Source organism: Lepisosteus platostomus, chromosome 1, assembly GCF_059453375.1.
Source record: "Lepisosteus platostomus isolate fLepPlt1 chromosome 1, fLepPlt1.hap1, whole genome shotgun sequence".
Lineage (NCBI taxonomy): Eukaryota > Metazoa > Chordata > Actinopteri > Semionotiformes > Lepisosteidae > Lepisosteus > Lepisosteus platostomus.
The window spans coordinates 5,496,421-5,518,971 of record NC_142611.1 but is presented as its reverse complement, the minus strand read 5'-3'; the positions used below and the strand labels follow the sequence as shown (position 1 = coordinate 5,518,971).

Sequence of the window (22,551 nt, the reverse complement as noted above, 5' to 3'; positions counted from 1 at the left end):
AACCTTTTGTGCTGAAAAACAAAACAACTGGGCTTTTAAAATATCATAAGGAAAGGCACAATGAAAGGCTTCTTTCTGCACAACAGAAAAAAAAAACCCAAACGCTCAGAACAGAAAGTAAAAGAAGAGAAAAAGAAGGAAACCTTCCAACGGCGACTCTATTCATGTTTTAAAAACCATATTACCCTAAAGATCAAACGGTTTGACACTGCAGAAATCTGCACAGTTGAAAGAGGGATCTGATTGGTGTGCTGGATGGTGGCCGGGGAATGTTATGACCAAGTAATTATGTGCCTTGGACAGATGCATTAACCAGGCTTGGTGCTGGAGCCACTGGATATTATTTTAGTCAGAGGGCCTGAGGAACTGGGTTCTTCTCGACATGAGGGGTCGGCCAGACTCTGCACTAGGGATCCTTCCAAGGGCGCCCTGGCAGCTGTGTCTCAGGGTGCTTTTAATTTCGATAAACAGGCGCAGCTTGAATATTAACAACCTAACTGGGGTGAGAATAAAAACAGCTGCCCACGGGTGGGCTCTGTCCCATTGCTCTACAGTATGCTGTCCCGTTCAGCAGTATCAATACTTCATTTAGCATGGAGGTCATCTCCTCTCTGACATTCATCATTGACACAGAAAATGATGTACCAGCAAAAGAGGTTACATGAGAGCTTGGATTTACTTAGTTTTCAAAGTACTTTCTGACGATAACTACTGCTGGAAAAGAGCCGAATAAAGCCTATTTATATTCAATGGCTTACACAATGTAATACCTATGTGGGTAATTTAGGCAGTGGAAACAAAACATTTGGTAATTTAAGTCTTTCTGGGTGTCAGAAAGATTTCCTCCTAATCTCCTGGGGCTGCAGTTTTCAAAAGCACACAGCCTACTATAGAGGTAGATTTGGAAGAGTACGAGAGCAGTGTATTTTATTACTTCTTTCTGCAGAGAGAATGCTGTACACTGCACCCACCTCATGGCATTATCTCTGACAGTAGGTCATTTAGCAGAATGCAACCGTATGAAAACACAGATTATAAAAGAATGCTGTGCCGTTTTTTAGACAGCCATGGTAAGATCTCATTTAATCCCTCTTGTCATACAAAATCTTATTTCCATAAAACAACTTCAAAAGTACCATGATCCTTCAGTGGATCTTTAATTAAATGTCAAAGTAAAGTTGTTTCGTTCAAAATACATCATTAAAATGCTTTCAATGCTTACCTCATAAAACCCACTTAAAATGACAGAACCACCATAAATAATTACAGTATGAAGGTATTTAGCTATTTCGTTGTATTGCAAGCATTAAGTTTGGCAGGATGCATTCTCAACATGGTTAAAAACAGATTTCTTAAAAATGGTTAAAAACAGAGTGTGCTATTGTTCATTAAATATATGGTAACTCTCTCACAAAATGAAAAAAATGTATTGCATATAGAACCAGCCATTAAGGAATACCTTTGACAGGTTGAGAATTGAACCTTGGTTTCATCTTTTGATGAGCTTGCAGTGCACATAAAAAGACTTATCCCAACAGCTGCTGTACATCTGTAAAGAGCTGCTACATCCACAGAAACAAAAACCTCTTTCCAGGTGACTGCTTATGATATGAAAAGAGTATTTGGGGGGTTGACTTCTCTGTTTCTCTTTTAAGAATATTGTATATAATTTGGTATAATATAACACAGCTTACAGTATTCATAAAGTTTAATCTTTGAGACTTATATAGATTGATGCTATAATTTGTGGTCCTAAATAAAAATGTTTGAAATTCATGACACCACTATCCATTTATATAATATATATTTTGCGGAGAGTAGTGGTTGTGGTAAGTAGGATAGCCAAAGATGGAAGAATATAGAAAGAATCTTGAGAAAACCTCCATCCTGTGATGGATGAGAATTATGATGATGGTGATTATGTTGATGATGATAATAAACAGATTTGTATCTAATAAATGCATAAATAAAACCATATTGTAGTTGTTCAATAATACAGCAAAAACAAGTGGATTTTTAACATTTAGGCAAAGGATTGTTATGTGAATCACACGTAACATCTTTATATTTGAAGGACTCAATTATTATAACTGAGAATACTACTGTAGTCACTGGAAGTTATGATGCCTTGCACTTCACTTTCTTGTTTTAAATTAACACGATGCCTACTGGTCCTGCAATTCTAGTATTCACTTTTTTAAAGAAGAAATTATTTTATCATGCTTAGAAACATCATTGAATTTCCCAAAAAAAACATTTGCAATTACAGTCTGGAAATAACAGCTGATGTTACCCTCCTTTGATAGAAAGCACTACAAATTCCTTTGTTATCCTACCATTGTAATGTTCAATACATAATAAATATACAGTCAATCCAAAAATACAAAGTACAGACAAAAAATATTAACTTGATATACCTGCAATTAAATAAAAAGAGCACCTTCAGTTTTCTATAAAATTATGGCAGATATTTCGCCAACTAAAAAGGATTTTGAATCAATTAGAAAGGACACTGGATCACAAAACAAGATAAACATGATTGTAAAAAAACCTGCTTACAATACTCTTTATCTTGATGTAACGATCTGTGCAAGTTTGATGTAATGTAACTATCTAAGGACCATAACTGATTGCTTTTCTCAGCCTATGGCAGGTTATTACACATTCTTCCATTAGTGTGACTGCCTATTGGTGCTCATCATGCAATATTTCTAGTACTTAAGAAGTCCTGGATGTGTCTCCTCCTGACTGTGGTAAATTGCAAAAGTGAGACTTACCATCTACTTCTCCTTACTCACACTGCCCATATAGGTTGATTTCCCTGGGCTATCCATAAGGTACAATGTTTTGTAATTCTATATCATTACACTGTGACCCAAATATTATGTTTCATCTCACAGTTTAGTTATTAAACCTAATCGCTTTTTCATGCCTTCTCAAGTTATTGTGGCCCTTTTCTCATTATCTCTTGGTATACATTATTGCCATATTTCCACACTTGTCTGTCCGTCTCTGTAAAGAAATCCACTTATTCCTGGTAGAGGTCACAACAACTTGTAGTCTAGCCCAGAAACATACAGTAGGGTGCAAGACACGAACAATTCAGAGACACTGGTTAATCTAGGCAGCATGGCACTGGAAGTGAGAGGAAACCAGAGCACCCAGTAAAAACTCATGCACACCCAGAGGGAACATGCAGACTCTTCACAGAAGGCATCCCAGTCTGGAATTGAACCCAGAATTCCTTTGCTATCTAGTTTTCACAGCACAACAATAATACATTTAAACCAATAAATAACTGATCACTCCATTTCAGGGGATCTATCCAATGCTTGTCTGATGCTTTCTTTCTACTGAAATTAGCTTTTTATTATTATTTTACCACACAACCCATTTAGCCAATACTGATCCATCTGAGACTTTCACAAATTATTTGTTTTTTAAAAAAAAAACGTATGGATATAATCAGTGTTGTACTGTCACCTCATGTGATGAAAATAGTGATTGAATGTGATAATGGCACTATTTCATGTTAAAGAAAGTAGATATTTGAACATTGCAAAAGTACACCTCTTAAAAAGTGTTATATAATAGCATGTACAAATTGAATGGAATTCCAAATGCAGATAGGGTTATGTTGGGACCATTTAATTTTGATAGCAGTGATATATAGCTGAGGAAGTAAGCCAATCTAAACAATTATTCAGTCTTTGAAATGTTGGCCTACTTTAAGGTAGACGAGCCAGTGAAGTACAGGCCGTAGTTGTTGAGAGTTCAGGAAACAATTAAACAAACAGAGGCACTCCCTTCTTACTGACCGTTTCTGGATTACATAGAGATTATGAATAAAGACACCAAGAGTGACAAGCCAGCCTAAACAGCCCATCAAACCTTTTTTTCCCCAAATAGAAACCCTTTGTTGGAGTAATACTACCCTTCTTATTTGAGTCCGTGCTTAACAAAGCTCTTCTAATTATGGTCATCAGTATAGAGAAAATAATAACTACGAGCGTCTGTCTATTAGGATTTTATACAATACGCACTGGTCATTTGAAATCACTTACTGATTTCCTCCCCGAGCCTAAACTATTATTTTTTTTATTCAAGGAGTTCAATCAGGATATTCCACATGTGTGAGAGTGTTTTCTGATTGGAGGCAATGCATGAAGGTAAATGACTTAATTCATACATTCAAGTAATGCGCCTCTGGTTTTTACGGTACAGGACGTGTGCTTTCTCGCTAATATCTGTGACTAGTATGATCTTGTGAAGAATAATGTACATAAAAATTGTTAAAAAATGGCAGCACTGTCTTGATCTCAGCCCAGGCAACATTTAATAAATCACACGTTTTATTAATAGCCGAAGTGATGACACATGAAGCGCCTCTTTTTTCTCTTCTGTCGGCGAGGGAGGAGTATTTTTAAACTTCAAAGTAAATGTACTGTACAAAGCGTAAACTGTCTACCACGTTAGCTGTAAATAGAATTTAAAAATGAATATCTTAAGAATATATATAAAAAGTACATATTCCTTATGAATTTGAGAAGAGGTTAAATTCTTTATTATCTTCAACTGTGCCATCTGTTTGACATTTGTATGATGAGTTGCGTGAGTCTAACACCAGTGAGTAAGCCAAAGTGGTTTTAAAGTCGTAGGCTTAAACCATTAAGATGTTTCCTCACCAAACAATGAAAAAAGATACAATTTTTTTTTTCAAAAAGTTAAGACTTTTCTTTATTCAATAGAGATGTCATCAGAATAGATAGCACTGCATGCAATGACTACATAAAAGCAAGCTGTATTTCCTGGCGATTGTGAGTAAATTATGGGTATGTTATTTAACCCTTCATGGTATGGAAAACAGTTATCATTCAAGTTCAATTTTACTTCATTTAAACACGTTACAGTAGAAATGCCGCTTTTCATTTCATCTACATTTTGAAAGCGTTGCGTTATCTGAACAAAGCACAATGCAATCAAGGTAACATCTATGAGTAGTATTTATCTGTTTTAAAACACTACTTTATGTTTAACTTAATTCATTAATAATAAACATTAAATGCAATTGCCTTTGACGAAACTATAACGTACAATAAGTTTGATAAAATATATTGCAATTTCGCAAAAGAAGAAAGCGAATTACTAATAAATAAAACTAAATGAAATAATTTTCACTCCAACGGTGTTATCGATATAAAACATTTTAAATACAGTGACAGACGCAATTTTTTGATTGAGTTGCATTCATTTTTGCGGTGAAATGTAGGCAATTCGTAGTAACAGTCAGAAAACAAGAAAACAGACACTTGTTAGCAATACAATGCAATGTTATCAAAGCTAATGAATAATAGGAAATGGGTAGATCAAAAGAAGAAAAAACAGAATGGACACATTCATCTTGAATTAAGAGGCTAAACATTTTTGAATATTTGGGGATAGGACGCAGTTTGCATAGGGATGTGTTTAGCGAAAAGAATCCTGATCAATGAACTTTTGGAATAGCTAAGGTTTTGACTTTGACTTCTAACTTTGATAGTACAGTATGTACCGCTCTTAACGTTGTTTGAACCTAACTGCAGTTGAGCCTGCACTGCCAAGTTCAATTGACATCGCATTCAATGCTGTTAAAAAACGATAAATATTGAATACGCTGATCACACATTCCTAGTTCCTTTTTCTGTAATTTAAACATGAAATCACGCATATCCATTATTTGTGCCGATTCAGCTAACCTTCACATCAATGTCTTACTTATTTTCTTTTTGGGGAAAAAAAAAATGATACCAGTAGCTCCTGCGGATAACGTAAAATGCATGGGATTTTCCGATTGCTTATTTGATTTTTTGACGTCAGAAATAAAATGTATACCTACCAAAATGTGTTTCCACACGCGGGTGTCTGGCAGTGTTCTGTGTGCCACTGAAACATTATACCGGTGAACACTAACACCTGCCCCACTGAACGCAGGAGAGCCCATGGATGACGAAATGGTACTGGATTAACTGGATTTTCGACCTCAAGCGGATTTTTGCGTTTTGCGTTTGGAGGAAGCATCCAGTAGTTATTACATACTGTACTTGGTTCTGTAAACTCCAATAAGTTAAGAAAATATTACTGCTTACCCGGTGTATTCCAAAAAAACTTTTTTTAAACTATTTTGTTTTCATTCGATGGGCTATGCTTTACGTTCGTTTCTTAAACCTTTATTTATACGATTGTAAACACTCAAAAATCATTTGCGAAATCCAAATATTCGAAATTAATTATAATTTTTAAAATATAAAATATTATACATATGAGAAATATGGAAAATCCAAATGAATTATTCATGAGCGGTTATGTGGTTAAAGTATAATTATAAAGAATCAAAACAGTTTAAGAACGTCATTGTAAGAAACGAACATCTATAAAATACTGTTGAACTAAGAGCAATTTGCAGCAAAAACAATATATAGCATGCCATGTTAATATTTTTGTTTGACAAAATGTATTGCTTGATTTAAAATAAATCATAAATTAAATACTAATTGTAGCAGATAATTTATCTTAGATATAAACGTTTTGCCATAAGACAGATTCAACATTCGTGATATATATATATAAATTTAGACCATATATCCAGCATACAATACTTGAAATATATCCTGTATCTTGACTATGGATTCGTTTATCAGGAAAGGGGGTAATTTGAATGAACTGCATTTCTGTCTCAAAGTCAAAATACACCAGCACGGATTTGTAATCTAGTATATTACTAGATCCATCCTCATCTAGGTCGGAATATTACAATTTTTTTTTTAATAAGACAATGCTGCCCTAGATGCGATTCCTATGAATGTGTTAGATATGTATCAGTAATCCTCCCTGATTAAGTGATCAGGCTGTCAGAAACATGAGGACGTTCTCATTATGTACCTGGCATCATTCTCTCAAGTCTACTTTTTTTTCCCCCTCGCTAGGCGTTTCCAGGCGACAGAGTGGCGTCTCTCTTCCCCAGGTCATTGTGTTGACAAACTGCAGTGATGCTGAATGCAAGGAGTCAGACAAAAACTCATTAATCATGCTAAATTAAACGAAATCTTTCCGTCAGCCCTTTCTTCATAAACCGAATTTGCCTTTACCTCCAAACAAACAGCTGATAATAGCCTCCCCTTCATGTTAAAGGAAATAGTGGAAATTCTAAAAACGGTTTTTAAAAAGGTTGGTTTTCTAATTACCCTTAAAATCAGTATTTCTATTTATAACTAATTTAGTGCTGTCGGCTTAAAAAATTACCTATATTAACAGATTTCCTGTCTTTTTCAGTTTTTCTATTTGAAAATTACACAAATATACATATAGATACTGCTTTATGTACAGACACCTTTCATTGCCACATTTTAAAGGTTATTATTATTACATAACAAATAAAGAGTGTGTTCTTTTAGCTTGACAGTCAGTGAATACTTTTATAATAATTTAAGATTTTTATTTGCTTTTTCAATTTCATTAGTAACTAATAAAGATTTTAAATTATTTTAAATCCATCAATGCTTTTCAGACTTTTGCTGGGTCATCTTTGGTTGACGTTTTTACCTGGGTTATTACCTGGAATTAAAAGCAAACAAGTCCATCAAAACTGACCCAAAAGGACTTGAGTAATCAGAAGAATGATGTGCAAAGCCAGTGCTTACAGCATTTTGCTTAGGACCACATGCAAGCAAACATGCACACTGCATTGAAATGCAGTTCCTTGTAGACAGACTAAAGCCATATTTCAAGAAACCAGAATGTTCTGTATTATTTTATTATGATGATATCCTTCATTAGTATGCTACAAACAAAATCCAAACAGAAAGCAAAAGAAAACCATAAAAAAATGTCATGGTCTATTATAATAACGAAAAACAGAAGACAGTAATGACCAATTTAAGCATCGCTTCTTAAATCTCACCATCTGAGCAAATGCCTAGCCCTAGACCAAATCAAAGACTTTGACAGCGCACATCTAATTTTATCTACCGAAACAAATAATTAAGATAAGCTATACTAGGTTGCTATAAAACTTTCTTGGCACAGTGAAAAGGCATCACAAGATCCCACTATCTTGGCGCAACGAGAAAGCAAGTTGTTTTAAACTGCTCTACAACCTCAAGAAACGTCCAACAATTAGACAGCAAACGCTTGTGGTGTGAAAAATTGTAATCTGGTCTTGGCTGCACTCAGTTAAAAAGTTTTTATATGACATGTAGTTTTCTTGATTTTTCAATCTAACATTGTAAGACCAAAACTTGTGTTTAACAGCAAATAACAGAAAAATAAGAATACCATTTACAACATCTGTTGTACAGGTATTCATGTATTATATTTATTTGCTCAGTTGCTTTAGATAGGATTATGATTTATCAAAACATAATAAACAGTAAATGCGATACATTCAATCAACTACCTGTGTTTGTGTCAAATTATGTAGTATGAGAATAATGTGAGAACTATTGACAAACCGATTTTAAGACTTCAGTGTTCCATACTAACTATGAGTTTTTCACCTCAAAACAGATAGCAAATAAAGAGTATGGACCATCATTATACCAATCTAAAAAAGATATCGATATCCAAAAGTGATACGTAAATTAATTACAGTATGTAAACCAGCAGGGGGAGCAGTCAACTGTATCAGATAAATCACTGAACTGCCTAGTCTAGAGAGATCGTTGTGATATTTTTCATGATTATTAATAGGTTACGGTCACTCTCCATTGGGAAAATGTTGAATTATGTGTTCTGTGACTGTAATCAAAATTAACTTTTGAGTTGAGACTTTCAGTTTTTTTCCCAGCCCTAATTCAAGCGTTTATTCTCAATAAAGAACCTCCGATTTGTAATGGGAAAAAAACACTGAATTACAGTACTATACTTCAGATTGATAACAAAAGAAGAACATCAGGTCAATAGATTTTCCGCAAGCTTTATCAGAGCAGATTAATTAATAAAGTAAACCCGAGTAATGAGCGAGAATGACGCACTTATTGCTATATAAAAGGTGTTATTCGTTGTTGGGAACACCCGGGTGGTCTCTAAAGGACCTCTTCTTGAAAAACAGTAATCTTAAGGATCATGTAGTCAAGGCGCACATACGCTTTTACACTTAGGATACTATTATAAGAAAAAATAAAACACTGCTGTCCTCAATAATCACTGTTTGCTCTCGAAGTCTGAAATGCAGTACTAAGTTTTAGGAGGTAGGTTTATAATATCATCAAGCAATCTGTTTAACTATTTATAAAACCTTACAAGGGAGTTTAAATTGAAAGCTACCCCATATCTGAGGGAATGGAAGAACAGCTCATGTAACATGAGCTGTACAAATCTGGAGCTAAAGTAGGTGTACCTATTAAAGTTATCAGAGATAGTCAAAAGCTTTTAACTTTGGCTCCGGGATTAATATTAAAGGCTTTCACTGATTTGAGCCGGTACGTATCAGTCAGCTTTAAGAATTTAATAGCACATCCTGAAAAAAAAAAGACTGGCATTTTTTAACAGCTCTCACAACAAATTAGGTTGGAAGACAAACCCGTCAAGGGTATATTATCACAATGTGTCAATTTCAACAGATGTACTGTAATGGTTCCCCACAAGGAGATTAAGAACGTGTTATGCCATTTGAAATGTACTTTGTTCTGCTTTCCTGAACATTATATACATTGCAAACCTTTATGCAATTTACACTTTTTACTGTAGAAAGTTGTTGTTCTAAACAAATCATTGAGTCCATTGATGAATTCTCATTTTTATATAGAACGTGAACCACGTTCAATGCACATAAAATCCCTCTTCTGAACTGTGATTTGTGTTTTATTTTCTATCATGTGAATACATTTTCCTACTCAGTTTGGCACATGCTAACTCTACAGTATGCCATCTACAGTATGTCAGCTAACAGACAAAGCTTGAAGCTACTCACGTCATGTTTAGATTGTGTACATTGACATAATCTCTGCCAATTTGGAAGAGTAACTGGAACTGCAGAACTGTTAGGAAGGAAAAGAGCTAGATTCAAGGGAAATTGAAGGGAACACTATGTAAGGAAGATAAGTTAATATTTCCATTCAAAATTTAAATTGGTACACACTGCCTCAAAAGTAGTCTCTCAAACAAGTAGAACCTAATGGATGTTGTAGGCATTTTTATTTTTTTGAGAATTTGTAAGCCATGTAAAAATATATTTTTTTAAATATTACAAAATTTTACATGTCCTTTTATACAGTATATACTGTAGCGTTGTCCAATTCAACCTGCTGTATGAACATTTGTTAGATGTACTGTATGTATTCAGGAATTTCCTGGAGTAGTTTCTTACATTCCTCTTCTATTCTGCTCCGTCTGCTTCTGCAATCTCTATTCCTGGATTGCCAGTCTCTTCACCTTCCTCCAGTCCTGCCTCTGCCTGTGTCCTCTCTCCTTCTCTACTGGGTGACTGATTGAGCCTTCCATTACTCTGCAATCTCCTATGACCTCCGTGGTAGAAGTTTAGTGCTTACAATTATCAGGACTATACCTCCTCTTAAGAAATTCCACAGCCTCTTCACAACTTACTCAATCTGCACTTGCAGACCCTCTCTTCATCTGCCTAATAAATTACATTTATTTTGTAATATGCTATTTACTGTCTTCTATAGTTTCCAGAACTTTTATAAGTATGGCTTATTTCAGGTAACGTATTACATCACTGATTTGAATTTTGAATGTTTTGCGGTCAGAAACACTTGTAAAACAGCCTCATATTACTAAGAGCAGAATATTCACATTAAAACATTATGATTAAAACACGACTTTGTGTAAAATGTTACATAGAAACAGTTTGTACATGTAAAATTAAATATGAAAAATACTTTAATGTATATCATCTGTACATTAATACATAATCGTACATGATTACATATTCATACATAACAGATAATCACATTGTTATGTGTTATACAGTGGGCAGTCAAACTTAACTTGCAAAAAACAAATCTAAAACTTATATTTACATATATAAACACACATACAATATTAAATTTGGAACTTTATTCCTTCACAATTTAAATCAAATAACTGATTTATACAGTGGAAAGATTTAGCTTACAAAAAATAAATGTATTTTATCCACAACAGCACTAAAGTATATATTCTTAGCCCTTTATACTTCTTGATGATACTGTACCAATTTTGATTTTAAAAGATCCACTGTATCTTTCCCACATAGAGCATGCCCCATGTAGTATGCCTTTTCCTAGAATATGTCTCATGTATAAATATTGTCTTTAGTTATGACTCATATGCTTCACTGAACATAAAGCCATTAGGCTTGTGCACACTTAATTAGATCCTCCATGTCAGGTTGTTTTTCAAAATTAAAATCAGCTTGCTGCTCTTGTAGGTGTTGTGATTAGTCTTTATCTTTTCGGTGTCTGCTTTAGAAAATGTATCCATTTAACTAATAGCACTTAAAACATATGTCACACTTGGGTCAAATGTCATGTTGTGTCTGGAAAAGCTTTTCAATGTCCACCTCCTGCGAGACGTAAAAACTGCAGCATGTAGTGTTATATATATCATTGTCATTTAAGCTTTTAACTTTAGAGAAATTTAGACAAGTTAGTTTCTTTAAAAGGAATAGTAGTGAATGCAACTCAAGAAAACAAAATACTAGTCAAAGATTCTTGATACTTGTGAGTCTTGTAGTCTGTAGACTGTAGACTAGGTAGTATAGCACTTTCAGTGTTCAGTGTTTTATTCTGTTCACTAGCATGTTTAAAGACCATGAAACAATGGTGCTGTTTACAAAATTTTATTTGCCAGTCATTAGTGCGTGATTGGAACACACTATAATCTTAAACAGATTTTATATTAATTGATAGAATTGTAAATTTGAAATTGTTAAATGAGTACATTTTGTCAAAAGCATGGGGAACCAAATCTAATAATAAAATTATTTGTAAATGACCATGACCATGGAAAGAACTTCAAATACTAAAAGTCATGTAGACAAATAAGAAATTCTCATTTTAATTAGTGTAAAAACTGAATTTAAAGTTATTTGTTTTTTTAAATCTAATAATATAAAGCTTTTTTTTTAAAAAAAAACTACATTTCAGATATTAGCATCATGCATGGATATATGTTCTCACAACTATACTCTAATTTGAATGCAGTCAAAATTTGGGCAATATTTATCTAGGACGAATGATCAATCCTGCCTTCCAATCCTTTTGGCGACACATGCACATCTGATTTTCATTGCACCTGAGATCTTATGAGATGACTTCATTTGATCAGTAAGTGAATGAACTGCCTATAACAACTCTTTATTTGACCACTCCTCAGAGACTAGGAAACCAGCAGAGCTGTCACTCTCCAGGACCAAAAGTAAGGATCACTGGTATTACCTATCCTAAACTACTGTACAAAAGCAAAGAGCACAACTCAGCATCAAAAGCCAAAAGAAGACATGCTAAGTGCAATCTCAGTTAAAAATATATATGTCCATTTGTGATATTGTTTAACAAAACTGCTTTTAAAAAACTACAGTATCTTACAAAAAAAATTCTTGCTGTCTATTTTTTTAAAATCATGTATGAATGTGATTTTAACCTTGAATACTCTATGCATTTCTCTTATGTAGGAGGACAAATACTTTGGTCTTCAGCTACAGAGGACAGTGAATATTGCTATGGTAAAACAAAGGACAGAAATGTTCCACTTACAAACTTCCACTGATAGGCTGATGCTTGATTCCAAACCTAATCTCAATGCAAAAAATCTGATCCCAGCCTTGCACAATGGCCTGTTTGTACTTCTCCAATTCTCTAGCAGACCGCACAGCATCCAGAAAAATCTATCACATGAAGTGTCATCCACTGTAATGTACTGTATTTAGAGCACATTAAACAGGAAATATTTCTTTTAAATGTTTTATCGTACATAGAGCAAAGTGCTTAATTTTAGCTTTTCATTCAAAACTGTGACAACCAAAAAGAATACATTTCAAAATCTTACTTAACAAAAAAGAAAATGGAACAATGTTCTTTTCACATTTTATGTATTAGAGTTATTTTTTCAGTGCTCAAATAATTCAAAAGAGTTGTATTTTGGAAACACAATATAAGAAGAATCTTACAGAGAAAAGAAAATCTTTAGTTAAAATACTTCACAATAAAATAATGTTTATAAATCTCTAAAGTTAAATATTTACACATCACATGCAATTTAAAAAAGAAAAAATATTCAGGGCTTAATCTGCAAGTTAATGTAAACAAACCCTTCACCTATATTATTTATTAATAATTATCTTGTCAGTTGTACTTTTTTTTCTATTGGCACTTATTTGTGCAGCAAATCAAAAAGGACATAACAGAATGGAAACAATGATTTTCACACAATCCTTCATGTATTAGACAGCCAGCATTGTAGGACCTAAAGAAAGTATTTTTTAAAATACTTTTCTATACTAAAAGAGGCCTATTTATTGAATCTAAGACTCACAAAAAAGCCTGTTCCTCCCATAAAAGTCAAGGACACAGCAGTTAAAGTGCAATTACATTTTCCTGTGATCACACAGAGCGGTTGATTAATTGATTTTTATTCATTGGTTCTAACACTAGGTTAAAACACACATGAGTAAACCCAGCAGTTTTGCATGCCCCTGTTATCACTGATTTTTAACTTCCTCACACTGTTTCTGGAAAACAGGTCTCGGAATATCACTAGTCTTTCATCTGGTAAAAATAGTCACCACCTGCTTGTCCTTTAGAAATATACTGTAGGCTGTATCGCCCCCATCAGAATAGGACAGCATGATTTTACAACACCTCACCTGACAAGCTGCTTGGCAAACTATGTAATTGCTATAGAAGTGCACTGAAGGTAAGTGTACAGTAAGTGTAAGAAGCATATGAGCTGCCATTAAGTAAAAACAGGATATCCAGTACAAAGCCATGTAAAAATGTTGTTGTTAGTCCAAGATATTAAACACAGACGTTTAAATCCATGAATCCTGCCGAGCTACATACAACAAAAAAGAAAAACATTCAGAATTCTGCCCAGGGATCCTTGTGCTCAGTAAGTTCTTTTTGTAACTACATGAATTTCGTCAATAACAAACAAAAATAAACTCTGAAAAAGCTTAACATAAAACCAACTTTTTTTTTTGTCAGTGGTAATATCTGAAAATTAAAAAGTATATTTAATTGTTAAAAAAGCAGGAGGAGGTGGTTGAAAAAGGTGTCTAAGAGCAAAGTCCAAGACCTGAGAGACCAATGCCAAGCTGGGGAACCACACCATGTGTGAACTTTAATTTGTTGTTTGATAACGGACTTCATAATGTGCATATGTGAGGACTAGTTTAAGTTACGGCAACTGTAGGCAAACCTTATATACATATTAAAAATAAGGTTATTTTCTAAATTGGTTGTTTACCGGATATTACAATTTTACTCTCAGAGTTTAGTCAAATTTCAAAATTGATTCACTGGAAAGCCCTCAAATGTTACACACAGTGGGATCTTCAAGAGGCATAACCTGATGGTGAAAATCATATGAAATATTAAAGTATACAATCAGTTATGTTGTTACAACAGAGGTTAGAATGACCTGCACTAATCCAACCCCTCTTCTAAAGTAGAATTACTTTTTTTTGTGCAGTCATTGATATTTACTCATGAGTTAAGTGCAACAATTAGTTCTACTAAGCAGCCACATGGCCGATAAGATAAATATTATCATAGAGGTGGCCGACAAAATCCTCACTGATGTTCTGAGCAGCACGTCGAGTATTACGAATGAACTCCCTCTTTGACATTTTATTTTTCACATGTGGGCTGGACAGGTCGATGGACAGCAGAATTAAGGAGTAGCACAGTACGTAGACTGCATCTGGAAAGAGCAAAAAAAAAAAGATAACCCTATTAAAAATAGTACGGATTTTTATACTTTCATACTGTTGTGATATCTGGCACAAAAGCACTGTCTTCAATTGCACAACTATTTAGAGGCAGCAGGGCAGAACAGCGAGTAGAGTGCTGGAAAGTTGTGAGTGATCCCAGGTGAGGCACTGTTGTTGACCTCCTGAATAAGGTAAGTCACTCAAACTGTTCAGGTAACTGTTCAGGTAAAATACAATGTATGTATATGAAAGCAAATATAAGTTGCTTTGACTAGTAGTGGCAGCCAAATGTAATACATGTACTGTAGAATGATAATGCACCTAAAGAAACACGTACGTTATCTGATGTACAGTACACAGTACTTTCAGCTCTGAGGCCACTTTCCATGCAACAGGTAGTTTAGAATAAATCATTTGCATTTACTTCTATAATAACAGACAGCCAAGCTGAACTGGCTAGGGAAGTGTTTTAAACGACTAAACCTTTGAGCCTATACGATTACCATGCCATTAGTGTTCAATAACAGTCTAAGAAGTGAGGTTTCTTATACATTTTTATTTATAGCAAGAACATGTGTAGGCATTATAAGTAAGCAGATGTGCTAACTGTAACGCAACAAGCATAGTACTCTACTACATCTGAAATGCAGGAAAATAACTGCAAAATAAAAAAAAAAGAACAACAAAAGATTTGCAGTAACTCCACAGTTTACTTCAGGAAAATAGTTGGTTTGGAAGTCATGATGCAAAATTAGGAAATGCAAAAGCATTTTCACCCATTATGACACAAATCCAGTTCTGCCCTACATAATGATTTACTACGTGAGATAGCTGCATAAAAATCCTGCTGTTCTGACTGGTGGAAAACTGTGGCACTAAATTCAAAGAAGGGCCTTCTGTCTCTTACCTGGACTTAAGCCAAGCTCCCTCACCAACCCAGGATTACATGCACAAAACCTGTGTGAAAACTTTGTGATGAGAGTCTCCAGATACTCGCCACGTTCCTCTGGCGCATGGATATGTCTGAAAAACTCCCGCAGTGCATTGGGCAAAAACTGGTTACTGAAATTGTGCAAAGTAACAAGATCATCCAAGACATCTCTCCTGTATGTTAAAACGAAATATAAAAGATTAGTTCTAAGCTACACCCCGTTGACTTTTTTGAAAATATACTTGCATACAGTACCACATAAACAGCAAATAATTACCTTTCATCAAGATATATCCGTAGCATTTTCCAGTGTAGCGTTCTTGTGTAAAATATGAACTTGGCAACTTCCTTTGGATGGTCATTCAATATGCCTTTTGATATAAAGTAGCTAATACCCTAAAGAGAATGACATTTACAGAAATTGAAACAACACTACAACTGCAGGAAATACCAGAACAACATCGGTTTCTACCGCAGCCCATGTTATAGATTGACCTCTCTTGTAGGGCTCATGCCATGATGATCATTTGTTTGTTAAAATTATGAAAAATGCTGTAACGTATTGCTCCAGACACTGATTTTGTCATCACTGTTTACAATTTTTAAAAGCTACTATTGTTTCACACCATTATTTCATGGCTCAGATGCCACCTTTTGACAATGTCAGTGTGCACATTTGTAAACATAAAGACAGTGAAGTTAAAGCGTACAGATTAAATAACTTTCCTCAAGTATGAGAATACGCATGAGTTGTTTACCTCATGAGGGTTAGCATTGAAGGTTAGACTGCCTTCATCTAACTGCATGTACAGCTTCCTGTAAGAGAAGCCTGGAGGATGTCTCCTATTGTATATGGAACAGTGACCCCATGTGGATTTGCACAACCTAAAGCAGAAAACGTAAATTTTATTAACTCATTAAGGAATTCATTCATTAAATGAATTACACTGAATGGAAATGCAACCATCACTGAAATCCATTTATAACATGTATTACATCTATTTAATGCCGCACGATCTTGTGCGGTTCACTTTATCTGTTCAAGATTTCTCAAGACAACACAATCCGAGCAACATTCAAGCAACAGGAAATAGTTTTTGTTTCCCATTTAATTATTTGTAATATTGAGTATGCCACCAGGTATACCATAGCTAGTTCTGTCAAAGCCACTTACTTTCTCAAGGCTTTTTCTGTCATAGCATAGATGGAAATGTAATTTTGAACCCCTCAAACGCCTTTAAAAATGTAACATAGTAGGTTGAAAGTTTAATTGAATTCATTTTAAAACACTGCAGTTAAGGTAAACTTAATTTACTGTCAATTTCTGCAAACAGATATCAACCATTTACATTTTTAATTTCTCGGTAAAGACCGCAGTATTTGCATGTCACCCGGCACTGCAATTGTTAACTACATGTACAGTTAGCGTGAATTCTTCCCTGCTACAATTCGTATGAACTCACCCAGTTAAGAAAACGCAAAGCAGACTCTTCTCCTCGCTGAAAGCGTTGCGGATTAATGTTTTATTTTTTCTACATGCAGTATCGTTCACTCACCCTTGCCAGAGGTATTCATCATTTCCTAAACCCTGCCAGACGCACGAAGCCAGACACAGGTCAGTAGCATTCAGGTACGATAGGATAGTAATGCTCAGCTCAGGCGGGAGCATTTCCAAGTCAATGAAACCTTGCTTCTCCTTGGATTTCCTAGCCTTCAGCAGCTGATAGATGTCGATGCCGCCTGGGCCTTGCCTGCGGTGGTTCAGGTTCTCGGCGGCAGCAGCTGCTCTCCTGCCACGCTCCCTTGGAAGGTAGCCCTGTTCATTGTATTCTTGCTGCAACTGCTGGTTTCTGGCAACCCTCCACAGCCCCTGACCCATCTGCAGATCTGCAACAGGAAGGCGCAGCCAGCATTAGAGGAGACACGTCGAAAACCCTAGAAGCTATCAGACCAGCACAAATCATTTATGGGAACCGTCTCCATGTGTCTTAATTGGGCTGGATATTAATTGTTGTATGATCAAGCTTATGTGACCATTGTTTTATACTCAACATTAGGCAGAACCAGATCAATGAGAAAAATGTCAATTTAACAGCGACTTATTTAGTAAGTACTAATTCTGTCCAATCCGGAGTATTAAAACATTTTACTTTTTGTTGACAGCATCAAACTTCTAATGCACATTTACGTCCCAGTTTCACTCCAGCTCATCATCTGCTGTGGGTGATGTGATGATGAGATGTGTTCATAAGAAAGAGGACTTTTTTCTCAATTGTATAATGTTAGCATGCCCAGAGGGGTTGGGCAGCCTGTTGACCTTGGACACCTTCAAATCACAGGTATTAAAGTATTAATTCCACTGATGAATTATTGGAATTAAAAATGGTAGCAATTCTCTAATTATTAGTGGCAGTGTCAAGCTAGAAAGTTCAAAGATAAGGTTAAACTTAAAGATAAGGTTAAGTAGAGTTTGCATTCAGTACATACTGTATTTCCTTTTCAGCTTTTATCAGCTTAAAAATAAAAATACCAAGTTAAAGACATTAGTACTTGAAGTCATTAAAGGTATTTCTTCAAAATTAACAGAAAATTAAAATGACTACCGTCCAATTTCCACATAGTTTTTTTTTAACAGGCAATGTGATAGGATTTGCTTATGAATTTCTCTACTATTGTGTGACCAGAATGCAAATACAATGGAAACAGCTAAATATCATGTTAGATTGCAAAAGACTTTTGTTTTAAGAGATCTAAAATATCAACTTTACATTGACACAGTAAATGACAGGCCTGAAAAGGAAGAGGAGAAGCCCTTCTTCATATGTGTACTTGGATTTTCAACCTATTTAGAATTAATAGGCTAACTAAAGTGGGATTATTTTATTATTCTTTTAGAAGTATATAATTCTGTCGTAAACATATCTTTACATGTTTGGTCTGGGATGAGAGCACCCTCATTGCTTTATCTATGATGTTATTTGTTTAATTATAATGGGATTCAAAATTATTTTGCCAAGTTACCAGCTTTGTGATCACAACCTAACAGAATCATCCCCCACAGAGGCATTCCTAAAATATTTCTAATTGTTTAAAATGTAATGTGGGCAGGACAGCTTTAGGATTCTGACACTATAATTGAACTTGCTTTTCAACATTCTAGCATAGAGTGTACAGACAAGATAAGGAGTGGGCAAAGCCTTGTAAGAGTAAATAAAATAAAATGCATATTATTTTCAAAATTTCAAACAACATGGCTAAAAGCACAAAGCTATAAATGAGAGGATGCCAGTTAAGAGGCCTGATGTGCGCAAAACATCAAATCCTATCCTATATCATGTCTACAGTACTGATTTCTATTTATTTCTGATGCAGCAGAAAACCTTCTGTATTAATGGTAATGCACACGGTACAGAATCTTGTACAAAAACCTTAAAAAACATAAAAACTCAAATATGAGTGATCAGGGATTATTCAATAGCTTTGCACAAGGCATCCATCCCATTTTCACAGTTGAAAAACATTACCAAAAGATAGACATTTATATTTTTAAATGACCAAGTGAGAGAAAGCTCAATTTAATGGTAAATTCTGCAATTTTCTACTTTTTTCCATCTCTGCGTCGGGGTAAAAGTTGAAAAGGGAAGCGTTAATTGCTCTATTAAGACTAGCTTGTGACGTGAATCCATTGGCCACATCCCTCCCATTCCAACTACACTTTGAAATGGGTCAGATATACCGTAGATAATTTAATACAACGACAAGTCTAAAAATATTTTTTTCCAACAAACTGAATGGTGTGCATCTTTATCCTAATCATTGTGCCGATGTGCCACCCATCTTCAAACATTACCTACCAAATGTTTTGATGGGATAATAACTGTATAGCTCCCTCAGTCAAAAACATAAAAAACTGCTACAGTATACCAACACATACAAAGACACGGATATACACACAAACACTTTAACAGACTCTATAAAACACCTAATCATCTAAAAAATAAAAAAAGCTTACACAGTTATATCCGTTTTCAGCAGTGAAATCACTGATATTAAGGGGAGAATGAAATTACATGCTGAAATGGAAAAAAAAAGGACAGGTACATCTGGTTTGAAGTTTTTAAATAACTTTGAAACATAATTTTCTTGTCAAGAAGAATTATGAACCAAAATTTTTTAGACTTAAATGAATATACCAGGACTCAATATGAGCGCCTATCCAGCAAGCTGTTCTCTTCAAACAGATGTCTATTTATCCACTCTCTTACTGCTTAATCCACCAGAGGATCACAGAAGGGGAGGAGCTCATCCAGGCAGGTAACAGGCACAAGGCAGGGTACACCTTGGATGGGACCCTGGATGGGACACAGAGCACACACACTTTCGCACCTTTTTCCAAGCAGCCAATTAACCTGCCAGTATGTCTTTGAGCTGTAAGAGAGCACCTGGAGAAAATGTGGGTTTTCTCTGGGTGCTTCAATGTACAAACATACAAACACCATGCAGATAGCACCCCAGCAATTGAACCCAGGGCCTCAGTGCGGAGAGGCAGCATTGTGCCAGTGTGCTAGCCATCTTCAAACACTTCTCTCGATATTGCCATTTCAGATTTTCTTCAGTAAAATGTCTGAAGCCTACAGGTTTCACTTGAAACCAAAAATAACTTGCAATAACACACAACTCCCAGAAAGGGATTTCCTGCCCTTTTGTTTGTTATGGTGTTACGTGTGTTTCTCAAAGACTGGAAACCACTATACAGTAAACGGAGGTAGCTTCAGTAGATGCATTTTATTCATAATAGGTTTTTTGGAAAACTCCTGATATCTTGCAGGATACTCTTATACAACTCGACTCCGAACATATAGTAGGCTAGGTGGCAATCAAGTACTTGATTCTCAGTGGTGGTTCCTACTAAACAAAAACGCAGTTCAGTGATAATACATTATTTTACACTTCAATTTGATTACTGCCTTCTCTACTATTCAAATACAGATTCTCTTAAAGAAAAAAAAATACATTTAATGAAGGGGGGTAGATTAAGGCATGCTTTCTGAAGCAAATACGCTTATTTAGAAACAGAAGACTGATTCAAGGCATTTTCAAATGTAAATGCTCACTAACCTCCAGTGAGGAGATTGCTGTATTTTTCACATACTGTATAGGCCTACTGCATTGTACATGAGTACGCAGCTCCGTTTTGTTGATCTGCCTAGAGCAAGAACAGGGTCAACATCTGAGATTCAGAAGGCCTAAACCTGCAGAGTCTGAAAAAAAAAGAAGTTAATAATGGAAGTAAGGTGCTTACTTTGGGTTTACACATATAAAATGTGATGCGTCTTGCTGAACAGCACAAGATTTCATAAAGCAGGCCCACTGTGATAATAATTCCAACTTACAAATACTACTTCCATTACGTAGGACATAAACTGCAGCCTCCATGACTGATGCAATTATGCACCAGTAGCCCCATTACAAGTTAGGCACGGTCGAGAAGTCAGAAATATATTTAATGGCTGAATTGGGGGGAAACCTTTTAGGCCAGAATGCACAATCCCAAAGAGATAGGACAGCAGGGTTAAAAGCACTCCTCTCATTAACAATGCCATCAGATGCTAAAGGACTGGTTCTTTCTACAGTGCAGTTCCGCACTGTCACCAGACTGGGGTATTGATGTGAACATTCTGGTCCAGGGAGAAGTTTCTGACCGGACAAACGCTGCAAGCTTCTGAGATCTGAGACCGATTTAGGCCAAAAGGGGCAGACGCTGCTGGCACAGATAAATAACGATGATAGTATTATTTCATTAATAGCTACATTAGACAAGAATCTACAAGCATGACAACCAACTCTCCAAAATATCAGTAGTAATTCAAAGAAAGTGTTACTGTTCAGCTATCCACCCTGAAGCATTACAGAACAGCATCTGGTGTTCTCATGAAGACTTTTGTCCATTGGCTACACTTACAGTTCGTAGAATTTAGGTACATCTCTTATATTTGTATTTGATATTAAAATCAATGTAACGACGCACCTCCGGCGACTATAAAAGCATTACTCGACTAGTGTTCGGCTGTGACTGCAGCAGGAGTTCACTAACAACTCGCGGGGAAGCTACTCATAAGATCCAGTCGCCCGTTGGCTGTGAAAACAAGTGTTGATCATAAATCACCAAATACTCAGGAAAAATGAACGTCGCCAACTTGTGACAAGTGCTGTGTCACCAGGCGACTGAACACTGCATGTCACATGCGTGACGAAGCTGTGCCTACTGCATTGTCCGACAAAACAACAGGTCCTGCGCACGACTTTGTTCAAAAAGCTCCCCGAGAAGTCCCAGCGATTCTGGTGCCGCTTCAGCAAGCTTGACTGAGGCGCAGGTCCAGCCTGTACTCCACCATAGATGGCTTCTACAGAAATATGCCACTGCTGTGATTGGCCTGGCCTTCTGACACTCAAATGTTTTCCCTTCTTTGTTAAGTTTGGTTGATTTACAACTACAACAACAACAACAACAGCAACAGCAACAAGGGAAAACAAAACATAAGAAAACGCCACCTACCTGTTCAAACTAAGGAATTCTACCGCCGCCGCGACGAAACAGCGAAGACTAACAAGCACTTTCGCAGGAATGTTTCTCTTTTCCTCCGCGATCAGTTCCCAAGCAGACCCATCTGAGACCAAAGCTGCCCCGTCTTTTCCACAGGAAGATCGAGTA

General features: G+C 35.7%; 1 protein-coding gene across 5 annotated transcripts; it reads right to left on the bottom strand.

The window, feature by feature from the left end:
- Window positions 1–10,857: 10,857 nt before the first annotated feature.
- Window positions 10,858–22,533, bottom strand: fbxo8 (F-box protein 8). 5 transcript variants are annotated; one of them, XM_088646761.1, is made up of 8 exons: window positions 22,396–22,533; window positions 20,958–21,100; window positions 20,105–20,191; window positions 17,396–17,726; window positions 16,598–16,724; window positions 16,117–16,235; window positions 15,816–16,012; window positions 10,858–14,898 (listed from the first exon to the last, which is right to left on the bottom strand). In XM_088646761.1, exons 4-8 carry the CDS (start codon window positions 17,716–17,718, stop codon window positions 14,711–14,713), a joined length of 954 nt encoding a protein of 317 aa, XP_088502887.1. In that variant the 5' UTR covers window positions 17,719–17,726; window positions 20,105–20,191; window positions 20,958–21,100; window positions 22,396–22,533; the 3' UTR covers window positions 10,858–14,710. The 5 variants fall into 5 exon arrangements, with proteins under 5 accessions (XP_088502887.1, XP_088503077.1, XP_088502746.1 ...); XM_088646951.1 differs by having other exon boundaries at window positions 20,958–21,045; window positions 22,396–22,532; XM_088646620.1 differs by lacking the exon at window positions 20,105–20,191.
- Between the last annotated feature and the right edge of the window lie 18 nt (window positions 22,534–22,551).